Genomic DNA, 27,744 nt, shown 5'->3' on the forward strand with positions numbered 1-27,744 from the left:
TCCCCATTATTAGGTATGCCTTGGTAGTACAGAGTTGGACCCCCTTTTGCCTTCAGAACTGCCTTGATTCTTCGTGGCATAGATTCAACAAGGTGCTGGAAACATTCCTCAGAGATTTTGATCTATATTGACATGATAGCATCACGCAGTTGCTGCAGATATGTCGGCTGCACATCCATGATGCAAATCTCCCGTTTCACCACATTCCATCATATCGGATTGAGATCTGGTGACTGTGGAGGCCATTTGTGTATACTGAACTCATTGTCATGTTCAAGAAACCAGTTTAAGATGATTTGAGCTCTGTGACATGGCGTGTTATCCTGCTGGAAGTAGCCATTAGAAGATGGGTACACTGTGGTCATAAAGGGATGGACATGGTCAGCAACAATATTCAGGTAGGCTGTGGCGTTTAAACGATGCTCAATTGGTACTAAGGGGCCCAGAGTGTGCCAAGAAGATATCCTCCACACCATTACACCACCACCACCAGCCTGAACCGTTGACAAAAGGCAGGATGGATCCATGATTTCATGTTGTTTACGCCAAATTCTGACTGTACCATCTGAATGTTGCAGCAGAAATCGACTCATCAGACCAGGCAACGTTTTTCCGATCTTCTATTGTCCAATTTTGGTGAGCCCGTTCCAACTGTAGCCTCAGTTTCCTGTTCCTAGCTGACAGGAGTGGCACTGGGTGTGGTCTTCTGCTGCTGTAGCCCATCTGCTTCAAGGTTCAACGTGTTGTGCGTTCAGAGATGCTCTTCTGCATACCTCGGTTGTAACGAGTGGTTATTTGAGTTACTGTTGCCTTTCTATCAGCTCGAACCAGTCTGGCCATTCTCCTCTGACCTCTGCCATCAACAAGGCATTTTTGCCCAGAGGACTGCCGCTCACTGGATATTTTCTCTTTTTTGGACCATTCTCTGTAAAACCTAGAGATGGTTGTGCATGAAAATCCCAGTAGATCAGCAGTTTCTGAAATACTCAAACCAGCATGTCTGGCACCAACAACCATGTCACGTTCAAAGTCACTAAAATCACCTTTCTTCCCCATTCTGATGCTTGGTTTGAACTTTAGCATATCGTTTCTCCTGATTAATTTTCCTGTTGAACTCAATGGAAAAAATATTCAGACAATGCTTGTAGTATCTACTGCATATCTGGCAGCATCACGGTGGTTTTAGGCTCATTTGATACCGTGGACCCTTGATGACTTAAAGCCATTTAGCCAACAAATGTGTTCCATACTGTATCAGCATAATTTACAGCTGAATCTAGTCCCACCCCCTAAATCCCATAGAGATACATTCAATGCAAAGAGTTTTTGTATCGCTTGTAGGACAACCTGAAAATAAGATATCCAGACCCTGATGATGTTGATAGGTCACAGACATCAGGAAGTCATGGCATGCAAATGATGTGCAACCAAATACAAAACATGACTCTTTTATTTGACATTATGTTAATTTGTCTACTGCATAAGTGAATTTCCCTGTTTCTAGCTTTTCCCCAAACAGCTGACTGCAGCAACTCCACCCCTGGTGTGTATGTGTGAGAGCATGCATACATGTCTAAGTGCATGTGCATGCATGTGTACTGTGAAGAGTCCAGCCCCGGTCAGATGAGGGTGACCTCTGGGGAAGAGGGACTCAGGCAGGTGCAGGATGTCAGAAGAGTGACGGTGCTAATCTCCAGCCTCACAGAGCAGAGATGAGCTGCGCTATGTCTTGTCAACAGCAATTTACCCTCCTGTTCACCCCCCCCCCCCAAACACTCCTTTCACCCTTATGTTCAGATAACTGAACATAATTGTATTATTAATGTCATACATATAACGTGATTACATGACACAGTACAGTCACGGATGGAAATTAAACTCCGTAAACATTTGATAATATATTTTAAACATAACAGCAGACAGTCAGCTATCCTCAAGTTCGTTCTGCAATCGTTTGTTCAGGTTGGGCTTTTCCGCACCGGACTGTCAATCACATTGTAAAAATCACAGAACCGCTTAACTCTATGGTTTTGGCTCCAAATCGACAACATGGCCGCGCCCGCCATTGAGCGTTTTAGAGACCCACGGAGAGTCAATGGGTGACGTCACAGTAGCTTTGTCCATATTTTTTACAGTCTCTGCTGTAAACCAGCATAATCACTTAGCACTTCTGCCAGCACAGTCATTCAGGGCTTCTGTAAGCCAGCATAGTCATTTAGCGCTTCTGTCAGCTAGCACAATTACTTAGCAGTTCTGTAAGCCAGCACAATCACTTAGCACTTCTGCTAGCCAGCAGTCATTCAGCACTTCTGTTAGCAGCAGAATAATTTAGCGTTTCTGCTAGACAACACAATTACTTAGCACTTCTGTTAGCAGCAGAATAATTTAGCGTTTCTGCTAGACAACACAATTACTTAGAGCTTCTGTTAGCCAACACAATTACTTAGCGCTTCTGTTACCAGCACAATCATTTAGTGCTTCTGTTACCAGCACATTCACTAAGCACTTCTGTTACCAGCACATTCACTAAACACTTCTGTAACCAGCACATTCACTAAACACTTCTGTAACCAGTACATTCAATAAGTACTTCTGTTAGCAGCATAATTATTTAGCACTTGTTAGCCAGCACAATCATTTAGTGCTTCTGTAAGCCAGCACAATCATTCAGCGCTTCTGCTAGCCAGCATAATCACTAAGTGCTTTTGTTAATTTGTGCTGTTACGGACATGTTTGTCTGTAATCAGCACCCTTTCCACAATCTACCAGGACAATTACTGCAATACCTTGGAGATATGAAAGCACTGTGGAAGGGGGTCATTCCAGATTCGAAGTAAGTGCTTATTACAGTGCACAAACCAATAGAAAATAAAGCATCCCTGAAGTTGTGTATGTGTGACAAGATCTTGATTAGTTCATTTAATAATTGTTTATTTTGAATTTGTCCTCAACACCAACCCCAATGGCTGCTGTATTTGCTGCTATGTTGTGAATTTCCATGCTTTGGCAATGCGTATTGTTTAGAACTTAATATCAATGAAGAGTTTTGAATCAGAGACAAAAAAACAGCAAGAGAAGGAGAGAAATATAGATGACTGAGCTAATTGTCCACATGTCTGATCAGATTCTCTCCCTCTTCCCAACACCAATCCGTGTGAAGTTAAGGTGCAGTTATCATTAACCTTTGACCCCAGGGTGTGCTGATATTTTGACAGGGCAGACAGGTGTGAGGATGGCAGGGGCGAAAGACGAGTCATTTGACCGCAGTCCCGGAATGTCTGCCGCAGCGCAAGCCAGAGGCTCATCTTTAAACGCGGAGCAACCCCTTACATTCCGAGCCAATTAAAAACACTGCATTGCCGAGCGTCTCTCCCCATGGTATGCCGACAATCCATCCATCCATTATCTATACCCGCTTATCCTGGGCAGGGTCGCAGGGGGTGCTGGAGCCTATCCCAGCAAGCATTGGGTGAGAGGCAGGAAAGCCCTGCAGTCTTACACCTCAAAACCACAATGCAACAGCATCACAACCACAATACAACAATGCCACAGTGCCACAATCAAAATGCAACATCACTACCACAAAACAATGCCACGGTGCCACTTAACCATAACACAACACCAGTACCGCAACAAAACACAAAGCAACAGCACAGACAACACAAAGGTATCGCCCAAGAAGAGTCGAGGTTGAATGGCCTCAGAGGGTAAGCAGCAGTGGTGTGAATCAGTGAGCTGTGGTAACACCTGGTATAGCCTACACCTGGCCTCATGAAAAAATTACTATGCAATCCCAATTTAGTCAAACAGCACACAATTATTGAATTGTTCAACATAAGATTATAACTATATATACACACACAAAAACAACTATATACATCAGGAAATTTTGGCTGTAGCTGGCCGACAGATCTAGCAGACACTTCAGCAGGTCAACTATTGTTCTGATAAAAATCCGAACACTGAGGCTGGGTACTTTATTTTTAAAAAAAAATTTAAAAAAAGTTAAAAAATTCCTGAGGTAGGAGTAGGGGCGATACAGCCTAAAATTAATATTACAGCATTTTACACTGCTATCCTGATAATGATATGATATCACAATATACACTACATGGCCAAAAGCATGTGGACACCTGACATCCACCATCTCATCTAATATTTTGGGCATTCATATGGAGTTGGTCCACCTTTGCTGCTATAACAACCTCCAATCTTCTAGGAAGGCTTTATACTAGATGCTGGAGCATTCCTGCTGGGATTTCCTTCCAATCAGCCAGAAGAGCATTAGTGAGGTTGAGCAGTGACTGGGCGATTACGCCTGACTTGCAGTTAGCTTTCCAACTGATCCCAAAGGTGTTGGATGGGGTTGGGGGTTGAGGTCAGGGCTCTGTGCAGGCCAGTCAAGTGCTTTCACATCATTCTATTATAGAATTGTCTATAATGTGATTGTATGCAGTAGCATTAAGAGCTGCCTTCACCGGAACTAAGGGGTTTAGCGTAAACCATGAAAAACAGCCCCAGACCAAGAGGTGTCCAGATACTTTTGGTCATATACAGTAGATTTCTAAAGATTCAGAATCATACTTTGAATTATATTACACCAGTAAGGTTAAGACATGACTGAATATACTCAACAACATTTTTATAGTACATTTTTTTTGCACCAAAGATAAGAAAAAACTTTATTTTTTCTTGCCCAATAAAATTTCAATAACTCACAAAAATATATATAGCAATTAGTATTAAATATTTTCTCACAAAGTAAAACATTTCAGTGTTGTCTCCCCTAAACTAAATTCAATTAATTCATAAACTTTTTCAAAGTTATCAGCCAGTCTGCATGTAGTTCACTCACTTTTCAAAGGTTACGTGCAAGGAACACCACTCTATTCACAGCTTTCGGTTTGAGTGCTGACCAATGGCGTCACCACATAACCTCCAGCACAGAAAGCTCTCTCTAATGGAGAACTTGTGGCTAGGATGCATAATTTCTTGGACAGAAGGCTTACATGTGGTGGCGGTAGCAGTCCTCTTAAGTAGACATTTTACATCAAGCAACAACTTACAATTATATTGTTATAACATACAGGACTACGACATGGCCAAAAGGTATAGCTCTACTTAACTGATATAGGTTAGCTATAATGTCAGCTTGCAAAGTTCTACCTTGAGTTTTATTTTGCTATGGATAGTTTGGACACTGCACTTCAAATGGGGTGTTATTTTGTAAAAGGAGGGCATATACTGTTATGACTAGCTGAACATTGTTAATAACCATCTTGTTAGGTGTATGTATAATATAATCGTCTGCTATCATTATTCCTTTTAGACTGATGATATAACAATGTTGGTTTTACCATTAGCACCAGTCATATACCAAACATTTGATTACTTTAGCTAGCTAGCTAACACTAGATGGAATTGGAACATTTCTTGATGGCATGCCACGCAAAGATAGATCACTATAATGCTAAACAAAATGCCAATTCCTAGACTTTGGTTTACTCCAGTCCAAGTACCACAACCTAAATCCATAACATGGCACGTGGCACCACAAAATCTATAATGAGGCACTGAATATGTTCATTTAAAATACTCAACAGGAAAGCATTGGTGCAAACTGCGTTCACTCCCCTAAAAACTCCCCTACATATGTCAGACCTGGAGTTCCACAGGGGAGCGGTCTTAAGCACATCCAACAACAATTTAGCAAATGGTCCCTCCGACAGCAATGGTCGCTGACTGAACAGCAACTATGACTTCCGACACACACATGCACACACACTAAGGCTGTCAAAAGTGCCATGAAATTGAGTTCGAATATTAGCTTTTGTAATTAGTTAGAGTTTGAATATATTCAAATATAATTTGCCTATAATTCACAAAAATAAGCATTGTGCACGGGACGCTCCCTCTAAACTGGCCTGCGCGTTATTTTCCACAAGCGGGCAGGACATCGTTGAACTTTCATACTAGGTTACTACATCTGGGGCCTCATTTATAAAACATATTTTAGATCAACTTTGTGGTGCGTACGCAGAAAATCACGTCAAAGTAGCGATTTATAAAATTTCAACATGACTCGATTTGACCGTGGAAACGGTTGTGGCTCTACGTCAGGTCTTCACTGGCGTATGCACGCAAGTTCATTTTATAAATGAGCCCCCTGCAGTTTCTATAGCCTAATGCACAAATGAATAAAGCACTTTCTCGTGGATGTAATTTGCCACAACTCGGCATTTATTAATCACAATAATAGGGAAATGATTGTTTATAGGAAATCCCTGTTTATTTCTTAACACAAAAAATTTTCAAACGGCTAATACCTGTAGCCTAAAACAACATAAACTAAACAGAGTAAGTAATTTAACTTCTTTCTTCATCCAATTTTATCAAAATCTTCAGAACAGAAAGGAAACATAGCCTGCCATGGGTACATTACGTAGCCTAAATCGTTAGCTGACCAGACCTGTTGAACGAAGTGGAAAAAAGAGACTGGCTCACGAGGCTAGCTGACCAGTAACGTTCGGTGTCCAGTGAGCTGAAAGTATTACCGGAGGTTATTGGCAAGGAAAACCAGACGATCCACTTGCTCTGGATTCAGGGCAGAACGTTTTTTGTTGACAGAGGAAGTAACATTAGCAGAGGAAATGAACTTTGCATGCATGAACATGATTCGCCGCATGAAATTGAAGCCTGTATATTCATGTTTATTGCAAATTGCAGGATCCAGAACTAATATTCGAATGTTCAAATTTAGGATTTTCGAATAGTTTTCGAACTTCTAATATTTTTTGACAGCCCTAATATGCACACTCTCATATGCAGGCAAACACACACTAAGACATACGCACACTCATACGCACGCACACACACACACATGCGCGCACTCTCACATACGCGCGCACAAACATGCGTGCACAGAAATACGCACACACGCATACAATCACATGCACACACAAAAGCAATTGCATTCAATTGCAACATGCACAATCACTCACAAATTCACTCACTCACACACACACACACATACAGACAATCACTCACACACTAGACACAATAGCTGGACTTCACAAATGTACAGAGTTTGCACAGAGGTCCCTGTAAATGCCCTCCATGACTGAGCCTGCAGTCTGGAGCACCTCTGATGCAAAGCTGCTGTTGTGTGCATTCAGTCGCTCGGTATTACGGTCTGCACCCTGCACCCAGGGTCAGGATGAAGCGCATTAATTACCCTCAGCTTTCCTGCAGCAACCTTGCCTCATGGACTAACCTCCGTTCCACCACGCAAACAGCCACTTCCACCCTCGCTAACCGAAGGAAGAACGCTGCTCCCCCCTAGTCCCCCGATGAGCACAGTACAAACCCTAACAAAATGTTTCTTCATGTATGACAGAGCTCTTGCAGCAGATAACACTCAAGAATGTCCAAACAAAATATGAAAATGTCTATTAAGTTTAGGGTTGGGTACCGAAAACAGGTACCTTAATGGCTGGGGACCCCGTTGGGTGGAGTGTAATTGGCTGCAGCATTGCCTAGGAGAGGGTGGGATCAATCAGCTAGGCATGACTGGCCTCATTGCTAAATGACGACTATGCTGGTTGATTAGGCTCTGGCAAAATAATTTTGAGACCATGCAAATGGACAATTTTGCCTGCAAATGTGACCAATAGTATTTTACAACCATACTCTATTTTCTTAGAACCCATGTTATTATCACAGATTTATGGCCCATTTGCTTATATCCACTCTTCTTGCAGACAATACTGGCCAAAAATACTGCCTGTGTATCATGGCCTTTAAGTATTCCTTAAAATTCAAGCATACCAATTAGAAATATACCTCATGTTGGGGGCCTCCAGTGGCGTAGCCCATAGAGTGCTTTCCACATGCTCATTGCAAGCCGCGATGTCGGCGGTTTGAGTCCGACCGCCAACCTTTGTCGCATGTCTCTCCCTCTCTCTCATCCTAGTTCTTCCTGTCTCTCTACACTATCCTGTCTAATAAAGCTGAAAAAGCCCAATAAATAAATAAATAAAGAAATATACCGCAAGTCAGATGAACATCAGATGAACACCCACCTTGTTAATTAGAGAGATCAGAGGAGAATGAGCAGTCTTGTTCAGGTACAAATGCTCAAATAACAGCCATTAGCAACAGTGGTGTGCAGAAGGGGATCTATGAATGCACAACACCTGGAATCTTGAAGCGGACAGACTTCAGCAGCAGAATCACATGCCGAGTTCCAATCCTGTCAGCTAAGAACAGGAAGCTGAGGCTACAGTGGGCACGTGATCTCCAAAACTGGATGATCAGGCTGGAAAAACGTCACCTGGTCTAAATTTCTGATGTGACATACAGATGGTACGGTCAGAATTGGGCATAAACAGCATGAAACCATGGATCCACCCTGCCAACGGTGCCACCCTGTCAATGGTTCAATGAACATGATGGTGACTTCAGTTTACTCCAAAGACCAGATCTCAATCCAATACTGCCCCTTTGGATTGCAGTGGAACGAGCGGTTTGCAGCATGAAAGCATGGCTGACAATTCCACAGGAACTGCATGATGCTATTGAGTCAGCACTGACCAAAATCCCTCAGGAATGGTTCCTGCACCTTGATTAATCAATGCAGCAAAGAATTCAGGCTGTTCTGAAGGAAAAGGGGGTCCTACCGGCTACTAATGGTAAATGGTAAAAGGACTGCATTTATATAGCGCTTTTATCCAAAGCGCTTTACAATTGATGCCTCTCACTCACCAGAGCAGTTAGGGGTTAGGTGTCTTGCTCAGGGACACTTCGACACGTCCAGAGCGGGGATCGAACCGGCAACCCTCCGACTGCCAGACAACCGTTCTTACGTCCAGAGCTATGTCGCCCCATGGTACTAGATTGGTGTACCTAATAAAGTGACCAGAGTATATATTGACATACACTCATCATCATGATTACTCAAAAGAATGACCTGGCCGTTGGCTGACCACCAAAGCACACCGCCCTGAAGTTGGGTAGACACACCTGTCAGCCAGGTCGATAATGTAGTTTTAGTGGGCCACACAACTCCTTTACTTTACGTACGCCAATTGGTTAGAACAGCCAGGACAGGCACCTCAGCATGCCTCCAATACACCTTACTTCCCATTAAAGGCCACTTCCTCAGTACACAATCCACCAACCCCAGAGCAGAATGCATAGGGAAAATTCCACAGAGAAATGCTGCCCAAAATATTTTTTCAACAAGCAAAGTGAAAATACAGGAAAAATGCAAATGAGACTAATTTTGATGGAAAAAAAAAACAAAAACAATATAGCAGACCGCTCAAGCTTCAGACCCAAGATTGAAAGCACTGTGGTCCTTTATTTACCCGTTATCTTTTGTGTAACGCGTATCTCAAAAGGAGGAATCCCTTTTCCCTGACAGGACCTTGAAGAACATGTAGGCTGGGAACGGGACACATCTGGCGAGACCTCCCAATAAGGACCTAAGTCCACTCCTGGTTGACCCTGCAACCGGCCCAAACCCAGCGATATTCAATTACACCCTGCCCCTCCTCCTGACTTTGTTAAGTCAACTGACATCCAGAACAAATTCCCCCAAGCACCAATGACCACACCTGCCAAAACAATGCGACACATGATAATCCTGCTACAGTCTCTGGAGAGGGAGGAACAATCATGGCTCATTCTTGGAATTTTAATAAGTGACTTTCTGTGATCCTGAGGGCAGGGAGAACAATGTGGGCTCAGAATATGGGCAGACATTCGGGCAATGTCAAACTAGCTCCCGTTTCAACCGCAACCCTCCCCACCGCCTGCCACTGGTTACAAGCATGGGGTGCTGACACCATTTTCACAATGAAGAGATAATGGCTTTAATTTCACTCCTCAGAAACTGCTAGGGCAGGACTGAAAGAGAGCAGCACACGTTCCTGTTGTATAAGGTCAAATGTTGGAACCGCGATACCATCACAGCTCAGGACAACAGTGAGTGTAACTCAATTAACCCCCAGTGCCACTGCACAAGTAAAGAAGCTTCTCCATCCCACCCTAACTGCACAACACCCAACCCCCCCGGTGCCTTTTTTTTTAAAGCACATATCTTGGAATGCTGGCAAACTCACAAAGGAACCAAAATAAAATTTATGAACATCAATCAAGCCACTAATCCCTCCATCACATGTAATACTAACCCCCGGTCCACTTTGTACTTAAAATACCAGAGCAGTGTGTGTGTGTGTGGGTGCGCCTGTGTGTGTCTGTTGAGGGTAAAAGGCTCATACAAACCAAATCAGAACAGGTTGCCTACGCTTCTCTGGAAAGGTCAAATGTCAAACAGCTGAGTGAGTATTAAGTGAAGCCGTTAAAGGTTACTGGGAGACTGTCCCCTAAGACTTTGACTTTATTAACTACATAATAAAGAGATTACATCATTTATTTTCTCCAGCAACATGCCAGCATTTCATTCACAGATCTCATGCTAAATAACCACACCACCATCCACATCATCACTCACTGAGTAGCCCAGTCAAACACAGGTCATTTGCAACATTAGAAGTCAATATACACAAACACTCTGGTAAAGTAAGTTCTCGTAAAAAAACACATTTTCAACATACAAAAATGCCAAGTTACTCACACATACAAAGCACTGTCTATAACTCATTCATTCAAGCCGGCAAAATCTAGGCTTGCCATTAGAAGTATTGATATCAAAATGATGCCAAGTTACTGTACTACAAACAATATAGCCTATCTTGCCTCACCGAAACTAAAGAAAAAAGCTGTATTCCAAAGCAATACTACCCAATGTTTTCTAAACTGTTTAAAGTCACTTGGCCCTGTGTGTATAAGCATATAGAACATGAACAGGACAAACATGTGTGTGGATGGGTTTATAAGAGTTAAGATTGAATCGACCTTAATATGTCAAATTTGTATCGGTATGCATGTATTTATCTGCCCTGCCTTTCTGTTGCGTGAATGTTTCTTGGTATGACTGTTCATAAATGTGAATGCAACATGCTGCGAGGAAATGTCCCCATGGGGATAATGAAGTATTTTATGTATGTATGTACAATATTTATTTTACATATAGTATTTATTGTAAGTAGCAATATACAAGAAATTGTACATTTAGTAAAATGAGCTTGACAAGTATAAACATATGTTTTCTGGAGGAATATGCTTTCTGTAGGTATTCACTAGGAGTTTTGTACATTAATTTAAATGTCTTACATAGTACATTTGTGGTATTTGACACTTTGATGTGACACAAAGTGTGAATGACATTAAAAAACACAGGCCCAGTGACTTGAACCAATTTAGAAAACATTGGGTAGCATTGCTTTGAAATACAGCTTTTTTAATTTTGGTGAAGCAAAATAGCCTATATTGTATGTAGTACAGTAACATGGTGTCATTTTGATATCAATACTTTTAATGGCAGGCCTAGATTTAGCCAGTTTGAATGAATGAGTTATAGACAGTGCTTTGTATGTGTCAGTAACTTGGCATTTTTGTATGTTGAAAATGTGTTTTTTATGAGATATAATTTCTTTTTGCAAAGTGTTTGTTATGAGAAAGTGAGAACAGTAATGCATATAAATGTAGAATGAGAAGTATGCGTACACATACATAGTACATGCAAACACGCATACAGCGTTAGGCAGTGCTGGATGTACACTGGTTTGACTGAGAGGCAGAGCAAGATTTTGGAGGGGGCCAAGCTGAGGACATGATTTGTGATGAACAGCGGAGCGGAGCTGGGTGTAAAAATGCGAAGTAACCCTTTAAGGAACTATTGTGGATTATGGCAATCTTTGTGTGAATTTGTACAGTCTGATGAACGTGTACCGTTTAGCACTTTTTCTTTGCTATATATGTAAAACAATGGCTGTGACAAAGGCTGCGGTGGCGTAAGTAAAAGACGGTTGCACCATTAAAAAATCAACGTGTGTATACTCACTCATTTGATGGCCATCCAACGAGCCTTCTTTGACAAAATTATCAGCAAGCTCGTAGAATTTGAGCTCTGTAGGTCGCAACTTGTGTACCCTTCTGTCCTGCTCCATTTTCTGTTATTTCGTCGAGATGCACTTTCAGTGTTTCTAAGGTTTATAAGCCATTTTGATACGCTTAGCTGTAGGTAGGACTCCTCTTCGCTGTTTTTCTTAGCTAGAACACTGACCTTACGTGAGAACTAGAAATAGTAGAACAGGAAGGAACACTTGACAGTGGAGACTAGCAGCACACGCATGTGTCCCAGCAATCTTTGAATATTAGAAAAAAACAGTAGTGTGAGAGAAATGAGGACAAATTATGAAACTGAGTAGTTGAAACAATACATCGTTAGTAGAATGGGCATGTAGGTGAAGTCTGATATAATCACAGACTATAGTGCAAAGAAAATAAAATGACCATGTGCAAGATGAGTTTCCTTATTGAATGATACATAAGACAGACGCTATTACTAGTGACTCGTGTAATTAGTGGTTGAAGCAATGCGTGAAATTGCGCAGGGAAACTGTTGTACAAATATACTTCTCACATTCAGTACTAGTAGTTATAATTATGAATGAGTCATATTTTTAAATGTAATGTTTCAATGGGGTGTTGCAGACAGTTCATACGCTGATAAGAACGTTTTCTACAGTAGCCAAGTGAAGAAATGTAGTTAGTAGAAATGCCACAGTGGTCAGCTGGTGTAACTTTAAGAAAATCAATACATTTGCTGTCATGAAATGCATATGGCTGGCCGTGAGTGACTTTTGGTAAACATCTGCATTGAAGATTCTGATATTTTGATAAGTGCAAAAGCAATAGTTCAAAAGCAATAGACAATTATTAGTGAGCAATATAAGTGTAAGAAAATGTTAGTTTAAGAAATGAAAAGATCTGCCTGAGGGCGAGGTGGGATTCGATCATCCGACCTTGTACTTCGCAGTCAATTACATTGGCAGCGCGCCACTGTTAAGTAACCGTCTAAAAGCGTGAATTTTCTTGGTGAAATGTGTTGGTGGTTTTAAAGAAGACAGATTAGTAAGCACAGCTGAGCTCCGGTTGTATCCATATAGCCTGGCAATATTGTAGGCAGTTAAGTGAAGTAAGTATGTCTATACGTTTGGTGAACGGCAGGTAGATGTAGTGCAAAAGCAGTAGCTGAAAAACAACAGATAATTATGAGTGGGCAGGCATGTACCATAAGAAATTTGCTCCAGGTAGGATTTGAACCTGTGACATTACCGTGACATTACCACTGAGCCACAAACTGACTAGCTGTAGAGACTAGTCATTTTTTTGGGTAAAAAGATATGTCCATTTTGCGTGTGTATGTGACATTTTGATTGGCTGGTGAAGGATTGGCTGGTGTCGGTTAAATGTCCAATGGGAGACATATTCTTTGTGGGCTAGGAGCATTTCTGGCACCAATAAAAAGGAGAAGAAAACACAAAATCTCTGGGGGCTTTAATTTTGTGGGGATGTAAAGTTGTTTATGAATTCTGTCTGTTGAAATGGGGTCAGAATTTACAGAAATTAATGTTAAGGGCTGACAGTCTGTGGCTGTTGTGGTTATTTCTGTGGGGAACCCTGAAAAGTGCCAAACTCTCAGTGCTGTATAGGTATATGGGGCATGCCACACCAAGACGTAGCTTGGCTGGATGGCATACCTGCCATCCCAATCTGACGAAAAACACACTTTCAACGTACAAAAATGCCAAGTTACTCACACATACAAAGCACTGTCTACAAGTTATTCATTCAGACTGCCAAAATCTAGCCCTGCCATTAAACATATTGATATAAAGATGACGCCAAGTTACTGTACTACAAACAATATAGGCTATCTTACCTCACACAAATTAAAGAAGCAGTATTCCAAAGCAGTGCTATCAAATGTTTCCTAAATTGTTACAAGTCACTTAGCGGTGAATGTTAAAGAAACTGGACATACCTGCCGTGAAATCATTATCTTAGCGCAGTTTCTATATGACCGGTAACGTTACCTACTGGACCGAATTTCAACGAAGATGTTAGAAATCAATGTTAGAAAGAAATAAAAGTGCAGGTCGTATTTTAAATGGAAGTGTTTTTAATGGGTTATTGCACATGACAGACTTACTAATTGTTTTATGTCGGTAGAGGCTGTATAGGGCTAGCTAACAAATTAGTAAATGTGGCATTGCAGGGTTAAAGCTAGCAGTAGCCTACCCTATTTAAGAAGTAGGTATGAGAACGGGCGGCGGTTAACGTGAACCTTCTTTTGAGTTAAAGAAACAGGACATACCTGGTGTGAAATCATTATCTTTCAGCAGTTTCTATACGACCGGTAAAGTTGCAAACCAGATCGAATCGTAACGCAGATGTTAGAGAACAATTTTGAAGGCGCCTGTATGCGTAGTAATGTTCAGTATTGCCAGATCAGATTGACAGTTTCCAGCCCATTCACAACGTAAAACCCGCCCAATTCAATAAAAACCAGGCCAAATCATAAACATTGCTGGTTTTATCCTGCTGTATTAGGGTGGGCTGCGGTCGACCGACCATTAGGGGGGTTGGGGTGCTGTTGGATGCTGTTGACGGGGTGGGGGGGGGGGGGGGGGGAGCTGGCGGGTGTGGGCGCAAGGAATTGCGTGTTATGCATTCCGCTAATACCGCTAAGGAAATCTACCGACAGTAAACTGTATCAGAGAAACATTACCAACATTTTCTGTACTACTCCTTTGGTAATATTGTTTTCATAATATTTTCAAAAACCCGCCTAATTTTGACAAAAGTAGCCCAAATTTCATCTACCCGCCCAACGCTATTTTTCCCCGCCCAACGTAATCGAAAGGAGCCCAAATATGGCAACACTGGTAACGTTATACACTCGATGTGTTGTCTCATCAGCAAGGTAGCTAACATAAAACACAATGAAAATGCAGAAAGCAGAACTGTGAAAAGTGTGCGTGTACTTGGATTTCAGAAAAGAAAATTAGTTTCCCACAAAGATTTTACGGATGCAAAAGTAATAGTTTAAATGTTGTATTTTTAGTTGGCCAGCAAGCAGCGTAATGAGTTAGAGATGTACTTCAGTCTTAGGGTGTATTTGAACCCGGGTCTGTCAGTTCTAAGGGCATCTTTGCCCAGTAAGCAATGTTCTAATTGGCCTACTCCACAGTGGTCTACCCGTCTGAAGCCACAGTGGTTTAACTGGCCTACCACTCAGTGGTCTAACTGTTCTACCCCTCAAGATGACCAAACTCACTGAATTGTAACCAGCTCAACCCAAATGAGCAAAATAAAACTCTAATGCAGAATGTTATGCATGCATGTCTGCATCTCTTCCAGGACTGCTTTAAGCAATCTGTCAATTTGAGAGAATGTTTTGTGCACTGCTTATGGAAAGGGAGACAGAATGGAAAATGAGCTTTTTGGGTGAAGACAACCTTTGAGATCACAGACAGGTTCAGTGCCAATAGCAAATAAAGGGAGATTCTGCTCATACCCCTGTATGAAGCTCACACGCGCTCACCAGTACCCCCTCTGCGTCCTTCGCCACTTCCCCTAAAGCGCCATCCGGCCAAGCGCCTGCTCGTTTCATTTACGCCAAGGCTGCGAGGTGTTTAGCACCCTTCTCAGAAAGGCGCTGCCAGCTCTATTTATAAACGGGACATTGGAAGGGTGATATATTGTGCAGCCACAGTGTCAGCACCCAGGGATCCAGGAGAGGGAGGGTAAAGGGCAAACAGGAGCACCAAAAGATGTGCCTGTCCCACCCAGACATCAAACAAGCCCACAGCAGCCAGTCATGGCTCCAGCAGGGCCGCAGACCAAGGACGATATCCATTAACCAAATGCTTCATACTTCAATCGCTATCCCAACGGCCAAGTCTAGCAACTGTGACCACAAGCACGCAGCCTGGTGATCATACCAATTAAGGACAGGCTGTTCTCACCCTTAAAGACTCGTCTAACCACACTAACCAGCTAACCACAGACATATAGTGTGGCCCATGGCGAATTAACTTGTTGCTTGCTGAAAGCAACCCTACAGAATACCAAATAACTTGTAACGCTGTGGTCAAAATTTTAATAATTCTAAAACCAGTGTTTGGTTTCAGGATTCTCAAGCTTTGGAAGACTTTGTCCAGCATTGAAAGCTGAAAAACAAGTTAACTTTCAATCCTCTCATGCAGCATTGTGCCCCATTACCCAAATCTATACCCTATTTCTCATAAAAAATGGGTATAAATCCTAAACTGTCTGACATAATCACATAAATTTGTAGCCACTTCAAATAAAAAGGAAAACATCTCTCCGGACTGCCTGATATATGGATATGTAGCCTTTACAAATTTGTTAAATGGACTGTCATTATTAAAGGAGTTACCATGTTAGTCATATGGTACCGGCGCAATGAAAACAAGTAGATGTTAAAAATAGAGTTTTAAAAATATTACAAATATCTGAAATTCACATAAAATCACTTACTTTCCCGAGATGCAAAATTTGCTGAAGTGCATGATCCGTTCATTAGAACACATACTTGTGCCCTATGAGTCACTATCGAATGGTCGCCATTTTGAATTATTACAACAGTTGAATGCCTGCCACAGGCATTAAAACAAAAGCAGTGCACCGCCTCTCCGTGATTCAGGGGCTAATAATCAATATGCACCTTAAAATAAACCCTCATATGTAGCATTATATGCATTTCATTCTGTAGCTCTCATTTGAAACTGGCAAACTAAACTGAACTGCATTGCCAAGAGCAAGCTTTCAAACTAGAATGAAATACTGAGCATGCACTCTATCAAGACACTGACAGACACATTAATGACAACTGACAAGAAGGATTCTGGAGAAATACCCTGTGGTAAGCTAGCGTAACACTATCTGACAGTTCATTCTTTATTTAATCAACTGGGCAACCTAGTAACTTATGGAAGAAGCATAACATCAATAAAACGATTAATTAACATTAGAAATCTTACAGGGAAACTGTAATGTATGGACAATTTCAGGTCGTCTATATTTGTGCACACTTTCCCAAAATTTGTATTGTAATTTGTGTAGTGTCCACAGCCATATTGGTTAGCTCTTCATGATGTCACAGGTTTTGTTCCCGTTACCCGCCCGTGTTGTGATAGCTGCAAATCCCTATGATTCCGATGAATTTGACAGTACCGAGGCACCAGGTAATACAACTGCTTATTCATATGAGTGGCATTGTCAGAATCTGACAATGATGACAATGTAGGCCTAGAACTTGACCGAGGACAGGATAGGCTGGGCAATATCAACTGGTGCACCTGTGGCATAGGCTACAGCTATGCCTACAGTGATGGAGTCAGTTGTCGCAAAGCAAATTTTGATCTCTTCAGTTCAGATAGGACTGAACTGCAGTATGATTTGTCGCAGGCGTCTTTGCTGTCGTTGAAAAATGTAATTCTTGAAACACTTCAGCAACCCATTAACAGCAGGTAGGCTTTCCCATATGCAGAAGTATGGGGCTATTATTGTAGCAGAATTATTTGCAAATGTGTATATATACTATTGCTTACATACACTATTATCAATTTGTTACCTTGCGTTTATTTTAAAAAAAAACAAAAAAAAAAACAACAAACGTTACCCATGGGTTGTTCGAAGATCCAAACAGCTGGCCTGTCAATGTCAATGTAACATATAATATAACATAATATAACATATTATAATATAATAACATATGATATAATGTAACAATGTAGCAGCCATCATAACCCAGGTGAAACTATAGGTTCAGCCTTATTTTTAGACTTCATTGCCAAATTAAGAATATCCGTTACCCTTAAGTAGAAGAAATTAATTACTCAACCTTGCGTGCAATTGACCACTCTGTTTTCAGTTTTTGCAACACCATAAACTCTCTTGCCCGCAGTTACCGGTTCATGTTACATAATTTTAAACTCTGCGATTGGATGTTTCATGTTGAAGTGCACCATGGGAGTCGTAGTTAACCTAGAAATCTCCACACACATTTGTAAATTGCCACAAGCATTTGCAGATCTCTGCCGTGGCAGAAATGTAGCAAAAATCACGTGTAAAAAAACACGTGATTGAGAGGCCCGCCTGAGTTGTAACTGATGATAGACATTTACAGATCTATGTACGCATTTACAGTTCTGTGTACGCATTTACAGATTTACGTACGCATTTACAGATCTGTGTACGCATTTACAGATCTGTGTACGCATTTACAGATTCATGTACACATTTACAGATCTGTGTACGCATTTACAGAATTATGTACGCATTTACAGATCTGTGTACACATTTACAGATTTACGTGCGCATTTACAGATCTGTGTATGCATTTACAGATGTACGCATTTGCAAATAATTCTGTACGCATTTACAGATCTGTGTATGCATTTACAGATTTATGTACGCATTTGCAAATAATTCTGCTACAATAATAGCCCCATACAGAAGGTCTGATAAGAATTGCTTGTGCCACCATAGCCTTTGCAGGCTAGCTGATAAAATGCTATGGAATTGAAATCAGTCTGCTGCATTCAGTCCGCCAGGGAAGCGGATTGGTCTCAGAAAAACAGACAGGCGGAGAGAGCACATGCACCTGGGTTGCACTAACTAATCAGCCCAGATACTTAAAGGTGTGTTTCTCTCCATCATTTGGGGCTATGACCGGGAGCACACAACAAGAGAGTGTCTGCGTTTCGTTTATTAAAGCACTATAAGAGAAAGTACCTGGTCAGCTGAAAATTTAGTCAGTTGAGGCCAGTGGCAAGCTGAAAAGCTATCACTGGGTTTTGCTTTCTTTTGTCATTGTTTTAGTTTGTTGTTGCGTAGGTGTGGATGCTCCCTCTCTCTTTCCATGAGGCAAACAATGGTGTTTCCGGAGACTGCCGCACCTCCCTCGCAGAGGTGTCACAAAGGAGTTATTTCTCCATCCGGTAAATCGTGATGAATGTTCGATAAATCATGTTTCTCTTTCTTTGATGATACAAATTAAATATTTCAGTTCAGGGCGAACAAGTTTTGAGAAAGTGATTAATCAGTAGTTGTAGTCTTGTAGCGGGTTCGCAACATTAATTAACCTTAGCTTGCCAGCTTGCCAGCTGGCTAGGTAGATCACCTGGCTACACCAATAAATGGAAATCATACTGTTAAACCTTTTCACCCTTTTGTCAAGAAAGTGTGTGGGCGTATCACTGGCCGAATACACCTAGGAGGGGGATGAAGGCAAACTTCTCCTGTGGCTGTGGTGTATTTAGGCTTGATCTGTCCTACCAACAAACACTAAAGACTGCTTGAAAGCAAAGCTAAGCAAAACACAAGACAGAGCTGCAAAGACCACTCAATCGGTCCATTATCACTGTCAGCTGGAGTTCCACTGCAGCGTAACCCGACAAACTAACTGTCATTCCCACCTCCCAGGCCCAGCGAATGTGTGAAAATTCACAGATCCTAGCACACACACCTACAGGCAGGTCACTGCAGTTGTGGATGGGCAGCTGTAAAAGGCCAGAATGCAGAGCACGTTTTCCACGAGGGTGCAGGCACAACTTTAAACTAATCTCTGTGGGGTGGCTATGTCACCTTCTATTGCAGAGCGAGAGGAGGGCTACCTGCTAAAGGATCTCACGGCTCATTGGTCCATGTGGCCTATTGTGACTGGGCCTTGCCTCACATCATATCAGCGACACACACATACACACAACGTTGGGAGTGAATGTGTAGGTGGGTGGGGGGAGGGTGTATATTAAGCACTTGCAGGCTATACATGATTTGATCCACTACTATGGCAATTATATTTTGAAAAATGAAAAACAATTCTAAATGTTCAAGAATCTACTGCCGAGTACTCATTCCCTCAACTAAACAGTCCTTCCGTAATTATAGCACAGAGTGCCATGAAAAATGTATAAACAGGTCAGCACAGATGATCTACAGGTGCAGCATGAATAAATGAACAATCAGTCAATTAACAATTGGTCAATCAATTAAGCCTAAAACATAGACCACTATGATGCATATGGCACTCAGTGACAATCAGGCAATCACTGATAATTAAAGGCAGATCAGCATCCTAATTTCCGTGTGTGTGTGTGTAAAAAGGAAAATCCTGTTCTGCTATGCAAACCCAGTGTGCCACAGGCTGAAACGGAGCCTTGAGCTTTTGCTCTGGACAACGACGGTGCTGTGCTGCCATCTATTGGCTGTGATGGTAGACAACCTGTTCCAACCCAAAATAGGTTCTGATGTAATTTTTGAGAGCAGCATGACCTCTTCAATAATATCCAACAACTGCACCAAGATATCACACACCCCCATTAATCAAATCACTAAGACCGCTCCAACCCCCAAACATGCCCGTCAGCTGAGATCACAGCTGTTCCTCCACATTCTATCACTACATTTTTATCCTGGAGTGTACATGTGTGTTCTGAGGGTGGGTGTGTTCCATGCAGGCAGTGTGCGCGTGTGTATGCGCATGTGTGTGTGCCTGTGTGCGTGCGAGTAGGTGGTACTCTATGGGTCATGTGCAGTTCAGTGCATAAAGTTGAGGCCAAATGTTTACATACACCTAGGCTAAAAACTCAATATATTTTATATATATTTTATATTGCTTCTCACAATACTTTGCCAGAATTTTTGCCCATTCCTCCTGAAAGAACTGGTGCAACTCAGTCAGGTTTGTGGGCCTCCTTGCTTGGACACTTTTTCAGCTCAGTCCACAAATGGTCTATGGGATTCAGGTCAGGGCTTTGTGATAGCCACTCCAATACTTTCACTTTGTTTTCTTTAAGCCATTTTGTTACAACTTCAGGGGTATGATTAGGATCATTGTCCTGTTGGAAGACCCATTTGCAACCAAGTTTTAACTTTATAGCTCATGTCATGAGGTGCTGCTTCAGTATTTCTAGATAATCCTCCTTCCTCATGATTCCATCGATGCAGTGTGTGTGGTCCCAAGATTTTTATATTTGCATACAATTGATGGAACAGCTACTTGTGGTACCTTCAGTTGTTTGGAAATTGCTCCTAAGGAGGAACCGTTCTTGTGGAGGTCCACAATTTTTTATCTGAGCTCTTGGCTGAGTTGCTAGGATTTTCCCCATGGTATCAAGGGCAAAAAGGCAATGGCTCTAAAGGCAGGCCCTTAAACAGCCACAGGAGACAATTAACTCCTAATTATGACAATGAAAAAAAAAAACTTTGGCCTCAACTGTACGTGCATGTGATGTAAAGGACATGTGCGCACGAGTACCTCTCGGCCCTTGTGGGTGACCAGCGCAGCGAGTGGTTTGGCGTAGAAACGGCTGAAAGAGAACCCCAGGCAGCCGTACATGCTGTTAGCTGTCAGCTTCAGAGCCTTCTGCCTGATGTCATACTGCAAGGGACGATAGGGAGGCAACACATCACGGAGGCAGCCAGTGTTCACAAGCTGTGCTTTCTTGCACTGACAAGCGTATGCAGATAAATGTATAGGTGTTGTCCATGGGCTCAAGTGCACACAAGTTTATCCGGCAGATACTGTGTGTAGTGCTACGTGTAAAAGCATGTAGAGGCGTGTTTAGCAGTTACATGTAGATCAGTTTTTCCCAACCTTTTTCCGTCCGTGGCACACTTTCCAAATTTACAGAATCTCATGGCACACCACTCTCAAAAGCATAAAAAATAAACACCCTGCTGCCCCCCTCCACACACACACGCACGTAGGCCTCGATGTTCTGTTGGTTTTAATTAAGCGATAAGCATTTTAATTACATTTATTTTGGCTTTTGTGAATGGGATTTGTTCATTTAAGTTTTTTAATTCATTTGAGCATAAAAATTATTTTTGAAGGACTTTTCACACGGCACACCTGACCTCGCCTGACGGCACACCAGAGTGCCGCAGCACACCGGTTGGGAAATGCTGATGTAGATGCATGTTGCATGCGGGTACACCATATGGCCAAAAGTATGTGGACACCTGACATCCACGATCATATCCAAAATTTTGGCCATTAATATGGAGTTGTCCACCCTTTGCTGCTCCAACTCTTCTACAATTCTATGTTTCTGGGAAGGCTTCATAATAATTGTTGGAGCATTGCTGCAGGGATTTTCTTCCATACAACCAGAATAGCAAAAGTTAGGTCAGGCACTGATTGGGTGATTAGGCCTGGCTCACAGTTGGCTTTCCAATTGATTCCAAAGGTGGTAGATGGGCTTAAGGTCAGGACTCTGTGCAGACCAGTCATGTTCTTCTACATCGTTCTCGACAAAAGCATTTCTATATGAATCACACTGTGTGCCCGGCAGCACTGAATGCTGAAACAGGAAAAGACCTTCCCCAAACTGTTGGGGAAGAAAAAAATCATCTAGAATGTGATTGTATGCTGTAGCATTAAGATTTGCCTTCACAGGAACTAACGAGCCTAGCCCAAACCATGAAAAACAGCCCCAGACCAAGGGGTGTCCAGATACTTTTGGTCATGTAGTATATGTTTACCTACAGGCAGAGGTCAGGGTGCACGTGTGTTTACCTACAGGCAGAGGTCAGGGTGCATGTGTGTTTACCTGCAGGTAGTGTTCAGGGTGCAGGTGGGTTTATCTGCAGGAAGTTGTCCTGTTTACCTGCAGGTAGTTGACAGGGTGCAGGTGGGTTTACCTGCAGGTAGAGGTCAGAGTGCATGTGTGTTTACCTGCAGGTAGAGATCAGGATGCAGGTCCGGCTGCTTCATCAGCTGTTTGACTTGTCTCCTCCTCTCCACAAGTTTGCGGATCTCTCTGGGCAGAATCCCCATCTCCAGGTCTGGATCTGGTAGCTCTGGGATCTCCTCAGAGTTTTCCTCCTGGTAATACACACACATGCAGGACCCCAATCATAGCTGGGATAGAGGCATACACACTCACACACATGCACAGTCACACATATACCCACGCATGCACACTTCCACAGACGCACATGTACCGTGGTTTGCTTTCTTGTCCCTGGCACTTCTCGTTGCACGGTTGTAAAGCAGATGTTAAACTCTTGAATGATTGAGGGGTACAGACTGTTGAAGTCCAGCAGCAGGATGAACTTATCATAGAAACCTGGGGGGGGGGGGGCACAGACATCTCTTACAGACAGCCTGCAACTACAGGCAACGCCCAGAACTAAGGGTACAGTCAACAACTACAGACACAGCCTGAAACTAGACACATGACTATGCAGACAGGTAAGGCAAGAACTCAATTCAGCTGCCAGTGTGCCAAGAGACCTCTCTGTATTCATGTGAAACCCCACCTTCTCACACACTCCACTTACCAACTTTAGGGTCCAGAACCAGTCCCCCAGCGTAGGCCGCCTTCCTCCGCACTTTCCGGGACTTTCCCTTCCCCATGTCCATGTCCTCCTCATCCTCACCCTGGTGCACAAAGAGTACTTTCATGGGTGGCTGTGTAGTATATTGGTTAGGGAACTGGACTTATGAGTCCAAAGTTGTTTGGTTCCCGGGGGTGGGGGGGGAGCCATTGTTCCCCTGAGTGAGGCACACCGTGAATCGCTTCAGTAAATATACAGCTGCATAAATTCATGCTATCTAAAGCATGTATGCAGTATTGCTCTGGATAGGAGCATCTAATAAATGACTACAATGTAAAAATGTATTTATTTTAAAACGTTTGACTGCTACCTGCTCTGCAAAGATCTGTGTATGCTTGCAACAACACTTATTTATCCTGTGTGAGCTTGATGCTGACCATGTGTGATATATCAGTGGCCTACTGTATTAAAATAGACACACGTTAGTGCTTGTTCTGTGTGTCAGGCGTGTCAGTCAATGTACTGAATAAGCCTCAGGTGTTTCAGTGAGTATAATGAATGAGGAGCCTTAGGTGTGTCAGCGAGGGTACGGAATGTGTCTCAGATGTTAGTGAGTATACTGAAAGACCCTCAAATGTATCAGTTAGTGTGCTGAATAAGCCTCAGCTGTGTCAGTGAGTGTACTGAAAGAGCCTCAAGTGTGTCAGTTAGATGCTGAATAAGCCTCAGCTGTGTCAGTGAGTGTACTGAAAGAGCCTCAAGTGTCAGTTAGTGTGCTGAATAAGCCTCAGGTGTGTCAGTGAATGTGCTGCACAAGTGTTAGGTGTGTCATAGGGTGCTGTAGGAGCCTCAGGGGTGACCAAATATCAGCGTATACTAGCAGACTGTACCAGGTCTTGTTGGGGCTTCTTGAAGAACTGCTTGTCAGGCACAATGTAGTTCTTCTCATGGAAGGCATGGAGCAGCAGGTACTCATTCCTCTCAGAGCGACCTCCCATTAGGGTGCGGGACTGTGGATAGGACCATGTAACATTTTATCTCAGGAAGGGACCTTTATGGATACGGTTCATAGGACCAGGTGCAGGTACACTGCATTGGCTTAAACGCTGAGGCTTGCTTATGGTTCCAAAGCTACCTCTCTAACTAATTTCAGTAAAATCCCTGTTTTTACATATCACTAAAGCTGTACCACAGGGATCAGACTTGGGGCCTGTATTGTTTATTGTTGATATCAATGACACTGCCAGCCCTGACTTTCTGTAAAACTCATTTATATGCGGATGATGTTCTATTTTGTGGTGCTGAATCCATACAGTCTACTGCCAGCAAGTTACAACATTCTTTCATTACTCTTCAAGAGCATCTTGAAAATCTTAAACTTTCTCTGAATACAGAGAAAACAAAACATATGTGGTACTCCTGAGAGAAAAAAAAGATAATTTCCACATTTACTCTTTAGATGGAACTATAAGATAAAATGTTTCCTATTATAAATGTCCCCCATTATAAATATCTAGGCATTTGGATAGATGACAAACTTAACTTAAAAGTCCATGGATAATAATCTTGCAAGGAAATTGAGGTTAAAATTGGGCTTTCCATATAGAAATATAATATCCATTCCAGAATTTTGCAGAAAAAGTAACTCAAGCAATTTTTCTGTTTGAGACTATGGAGACATTATTTACAGGCATGCAATCATTGCCACCCTTAAACCTTTCGATGTAATTTACCACTCAGCAATAACATTCATTACAGATGATAAATGTGGTACACATCAGTCTGAAACATTTTTATGGCCCTCTCCTTATGTCAGGCATGATCAGCACTGTTTTCATATATGCTGGCAGGCTTTATAGATGAAAACTTATTTCTCTTCACTTTTGAATTGGAACACTGGCAATTGTCACACACACACTCACAAGACTGGCCTGTTTTCCAGGTCCCCAAGACCAAGTCTATCCTAAGACACACTGCTTTTTGTTTTTATGCCCCTCATACTTGAAAGGATTTGGGGGGAAAAACAACAACAAACATTTCAAGTTCCTAATCCAGGCGGTGTGCGACGTCCTGCCCAGCCCATCGAACCTCTTTAGCTAGGGCAAAGTGGAGTCTCCGGACTGCCCGCAATGCCCAGGCAGAGGGAACTTGGAGCACATCTTGAGCTGCTGTCCAAAATCTCTAGGGCAGGGCTGGTACACCTGGCGCCAGGACCAGGTGCTGAAACCTATTGTGGAAGCCATCAGCATGGGATTCAGCAGCTGCAGACGAGCACGCTCAACCACCCAGACGATCACCTTTGTGAAGGCTGGAGAGCGGCTGCCCACCAGAACTAAGAAGCCTGTAGGAATCCTGGCAACTGCGCAAGATTGGCAGCTTTCGGTGGACCTGGAGAAACAGCTGAAGTTTCCACGGCACATTGCCACAATCACCCTAAGGCCAGACATCCTCCTGGTGTCAGAAGCGATCAAAAACATCATTCTTTTGGAGCCAACAGTGCCGTGGTACGACCGCCTGGAGGAAGCCCATGAGAGGAAAAGGGCCAAGTACGAAGACCTTGTCATCGACTGCCGTAAGCAGGGCTGGAGGGCTAAGTGTATATCTATTAAGGTTGGCTGTAGAGGTTTTGTGGGGCAATCACTCTACAAAGCCTTGAGTGCACTGGGCATCACTGGAATGGGGAGGAGAAGAATCAAGAACATCACAGAGGCAGTGGAGAAGGCCTCGAGATGGCTCTGGATCAGGAGAGGAGGGTCCATGGGGAGGGTCCACCTGAACACAAGTCGTGGTCTGACCAACCATGGCTGGGTCACCTAGAAGAGGGTGTCTGATGTTGAAAGACCCGAAACACCCAATGACCCCAGGTTCTATCACTGATGTTGTGTTCAGGAGCATCGAAAGATGTATGCAATCAATTCAATTGGACTACTTGCAGATTTTAAGACACTTCTAGAGCCTAATATTGAATCTTATTGATTTTACTTGTAATTGTTTTCATTAATTAATGATGTTTTATTACTGCTTTATATTTATTTATTGTGCAATCTTTTTAACAAAGATTTTTAATTTCTTTTTAACTAATGTAGGACGGAGTGTAGCACAGTGTGTAAGGAACTGGGCTTGTAACCGGAAGGTCGCAGGTTCGATGCCCGGGTAAGGACACTGCCGTTGTACCCTTGAGCAAGGTACTTAACCGGAATTGCTTCAGTATATATCCAGCTATATAAATAGATACAATGTAAAATGCTATGTAAAAGTTGTGTAAGTCGTTCTGGATAAGAGCGTCTGCTAAATGCCTGTAATGTAATGTAATGTTTTAAGTATTTGTTCTTTGATTATAGTCTTACCTGGTGTTCTTCTCTTTATTCTTTTTGTTGTAACTACAGTACTGTAAATGAGGGGCTCTCCCTGAATGCTTCTCCAAGGTTTAAATAAAGCTTGGAAGGTACAATTCAGGTGATGGACAGGTGCAGGTGTAGCTAGGGTGTGAGCAAATTACAGGTATAGTTTAGGTATGAAGCAGGTACAGATATAGCTCAGGTGTGGGGCAGGTACAGATGTAGGCAAGAAGAAGGACAGGCGAGTTGAAAAGGTGTATGCAGGACAGCTGTAGCACTCACCATAACATTGCCAGCGATGTTCGTGATCTGTAGTGCCAGTGGCAACACATTGAGCTCACACATGATCTGCAGGATGAACTTGGCATCCATCCAGTTGAGCTCCAACAGGTGCAGCAGGTGAGGAGAGTCACTGTGGGGGAGGTAGAGAAATACAGTCAATCAGACAGGATAACCAATCACAAGCTGGCATCATTTGGCACATGACAAGTAAATGCCTGGCACAGTAAGAACAACAGAGGTATCAAAAATATGTTCTTCATCCTTCTTATACCTGTGAACACTGCTTCATATAGGGAATATATGCCCTCACCTATAGACATACTCAGCCGGGGAATATTTGCCCTCACCTGTAAACACATTCACCTGGGGAACATATGCCCTCACCTGTAAACACACTGACCTGGGGAATATACACCCTCACCTGTAAACACACTGACCTGGGGAATATACACCCTCACCTGTATAAGTTCTTGAGGTTCTCCTGAGGAATGTTGACTCTTTCGGCCTTCAGCACCTGGGCCACAAGCTCAGTTAGGTGGTAGCTTTTACAGCGGATCAGCTCCTTGGCTGAAATTTCCACATCACACACCATCCTGCCACAGGTGGCGCTCTTCTCTGCAAAACTGCTGCGGCCCTGGAACGTCACAGTAATGGTAAGTGTACTTGTTTGATTTTGTGTGCGTGTTTGTGCTTATGTGTGTGAGAAAAACTGTTTGTGCGCATGCATGCGAGTGTGCTCATGTACGTGTGTGCGCATGCACTTGTATGCATAATTTATACTGTACAGATCCAGCCTGATTCCTCTGAATTTAATTAACAAATAATTAGACACCTAGTC

At 42.6% G+C, this 27,744-nt stretch overlaps 1 protein-coding gene across 4 annotated transcripts in view; it reads right to left on the minus strand.

The window, feature by feature from the left end:
* The window catches only part of pola1 (polymerase (DNA directed), alpha 1), a 145,323-nt gene that overhangs the window by 85,604 nt on the left and 31,975 nt on the right, over positions 1 to 27,744 (minus strand). For all 4 annotated transcript variants that reach the window (XM_064334069.1, XM_064334071.1, XM_064334070.1 and 1 more), the window contains exons 20-26: positions 27,365 to 27,540; positions 26,907 to 27,036; positions 24,177 to 24,296; positions 23,290 to 23,389; positions 22,951 to 23,075; positions 22,682 to 22,831; positions 21,260 to 21,382 (exon numbers count right to left, since the gene is read on the minus strand). In XM_064334069.1, the coding sequence (XP_064190139.1) occupies positions 21,260 to 21,382; positions 22,682 to 22,831; positions 22,951 to 23,075; positions 23,290 to 23,389; positions 24,177 to 24,296; positions 26,907 to 27,036; positions 27,365 to 27,540 (924 nt within the window). The remainder of the gene's footprint in view (positions 1 to 21,259; positions 21,383 to 22,681; positions 22,832 to 22,950; positions 23,076 to 23,289; positions 23,390 to 24,176; positions 24,297 to 26,906; positions 27,037 to 27,364; positions 27,541 to 27,744) is intronic.

The sequence above is a fragment of the Anguilla rostrata genome, chromosome 4, assembly GCF_018555375.3.
Source record: "Anguilla rostrata isolate EN2019 chromosome 4, ASM1855537v3, whole genome shotgun sequence".
Lineage (NCBI taxonomy): Eukaryota > Metazoa > Chordata > Actinopteri > Anguilliformes > Anguillidae > Anguilla > Anguilla rostrata.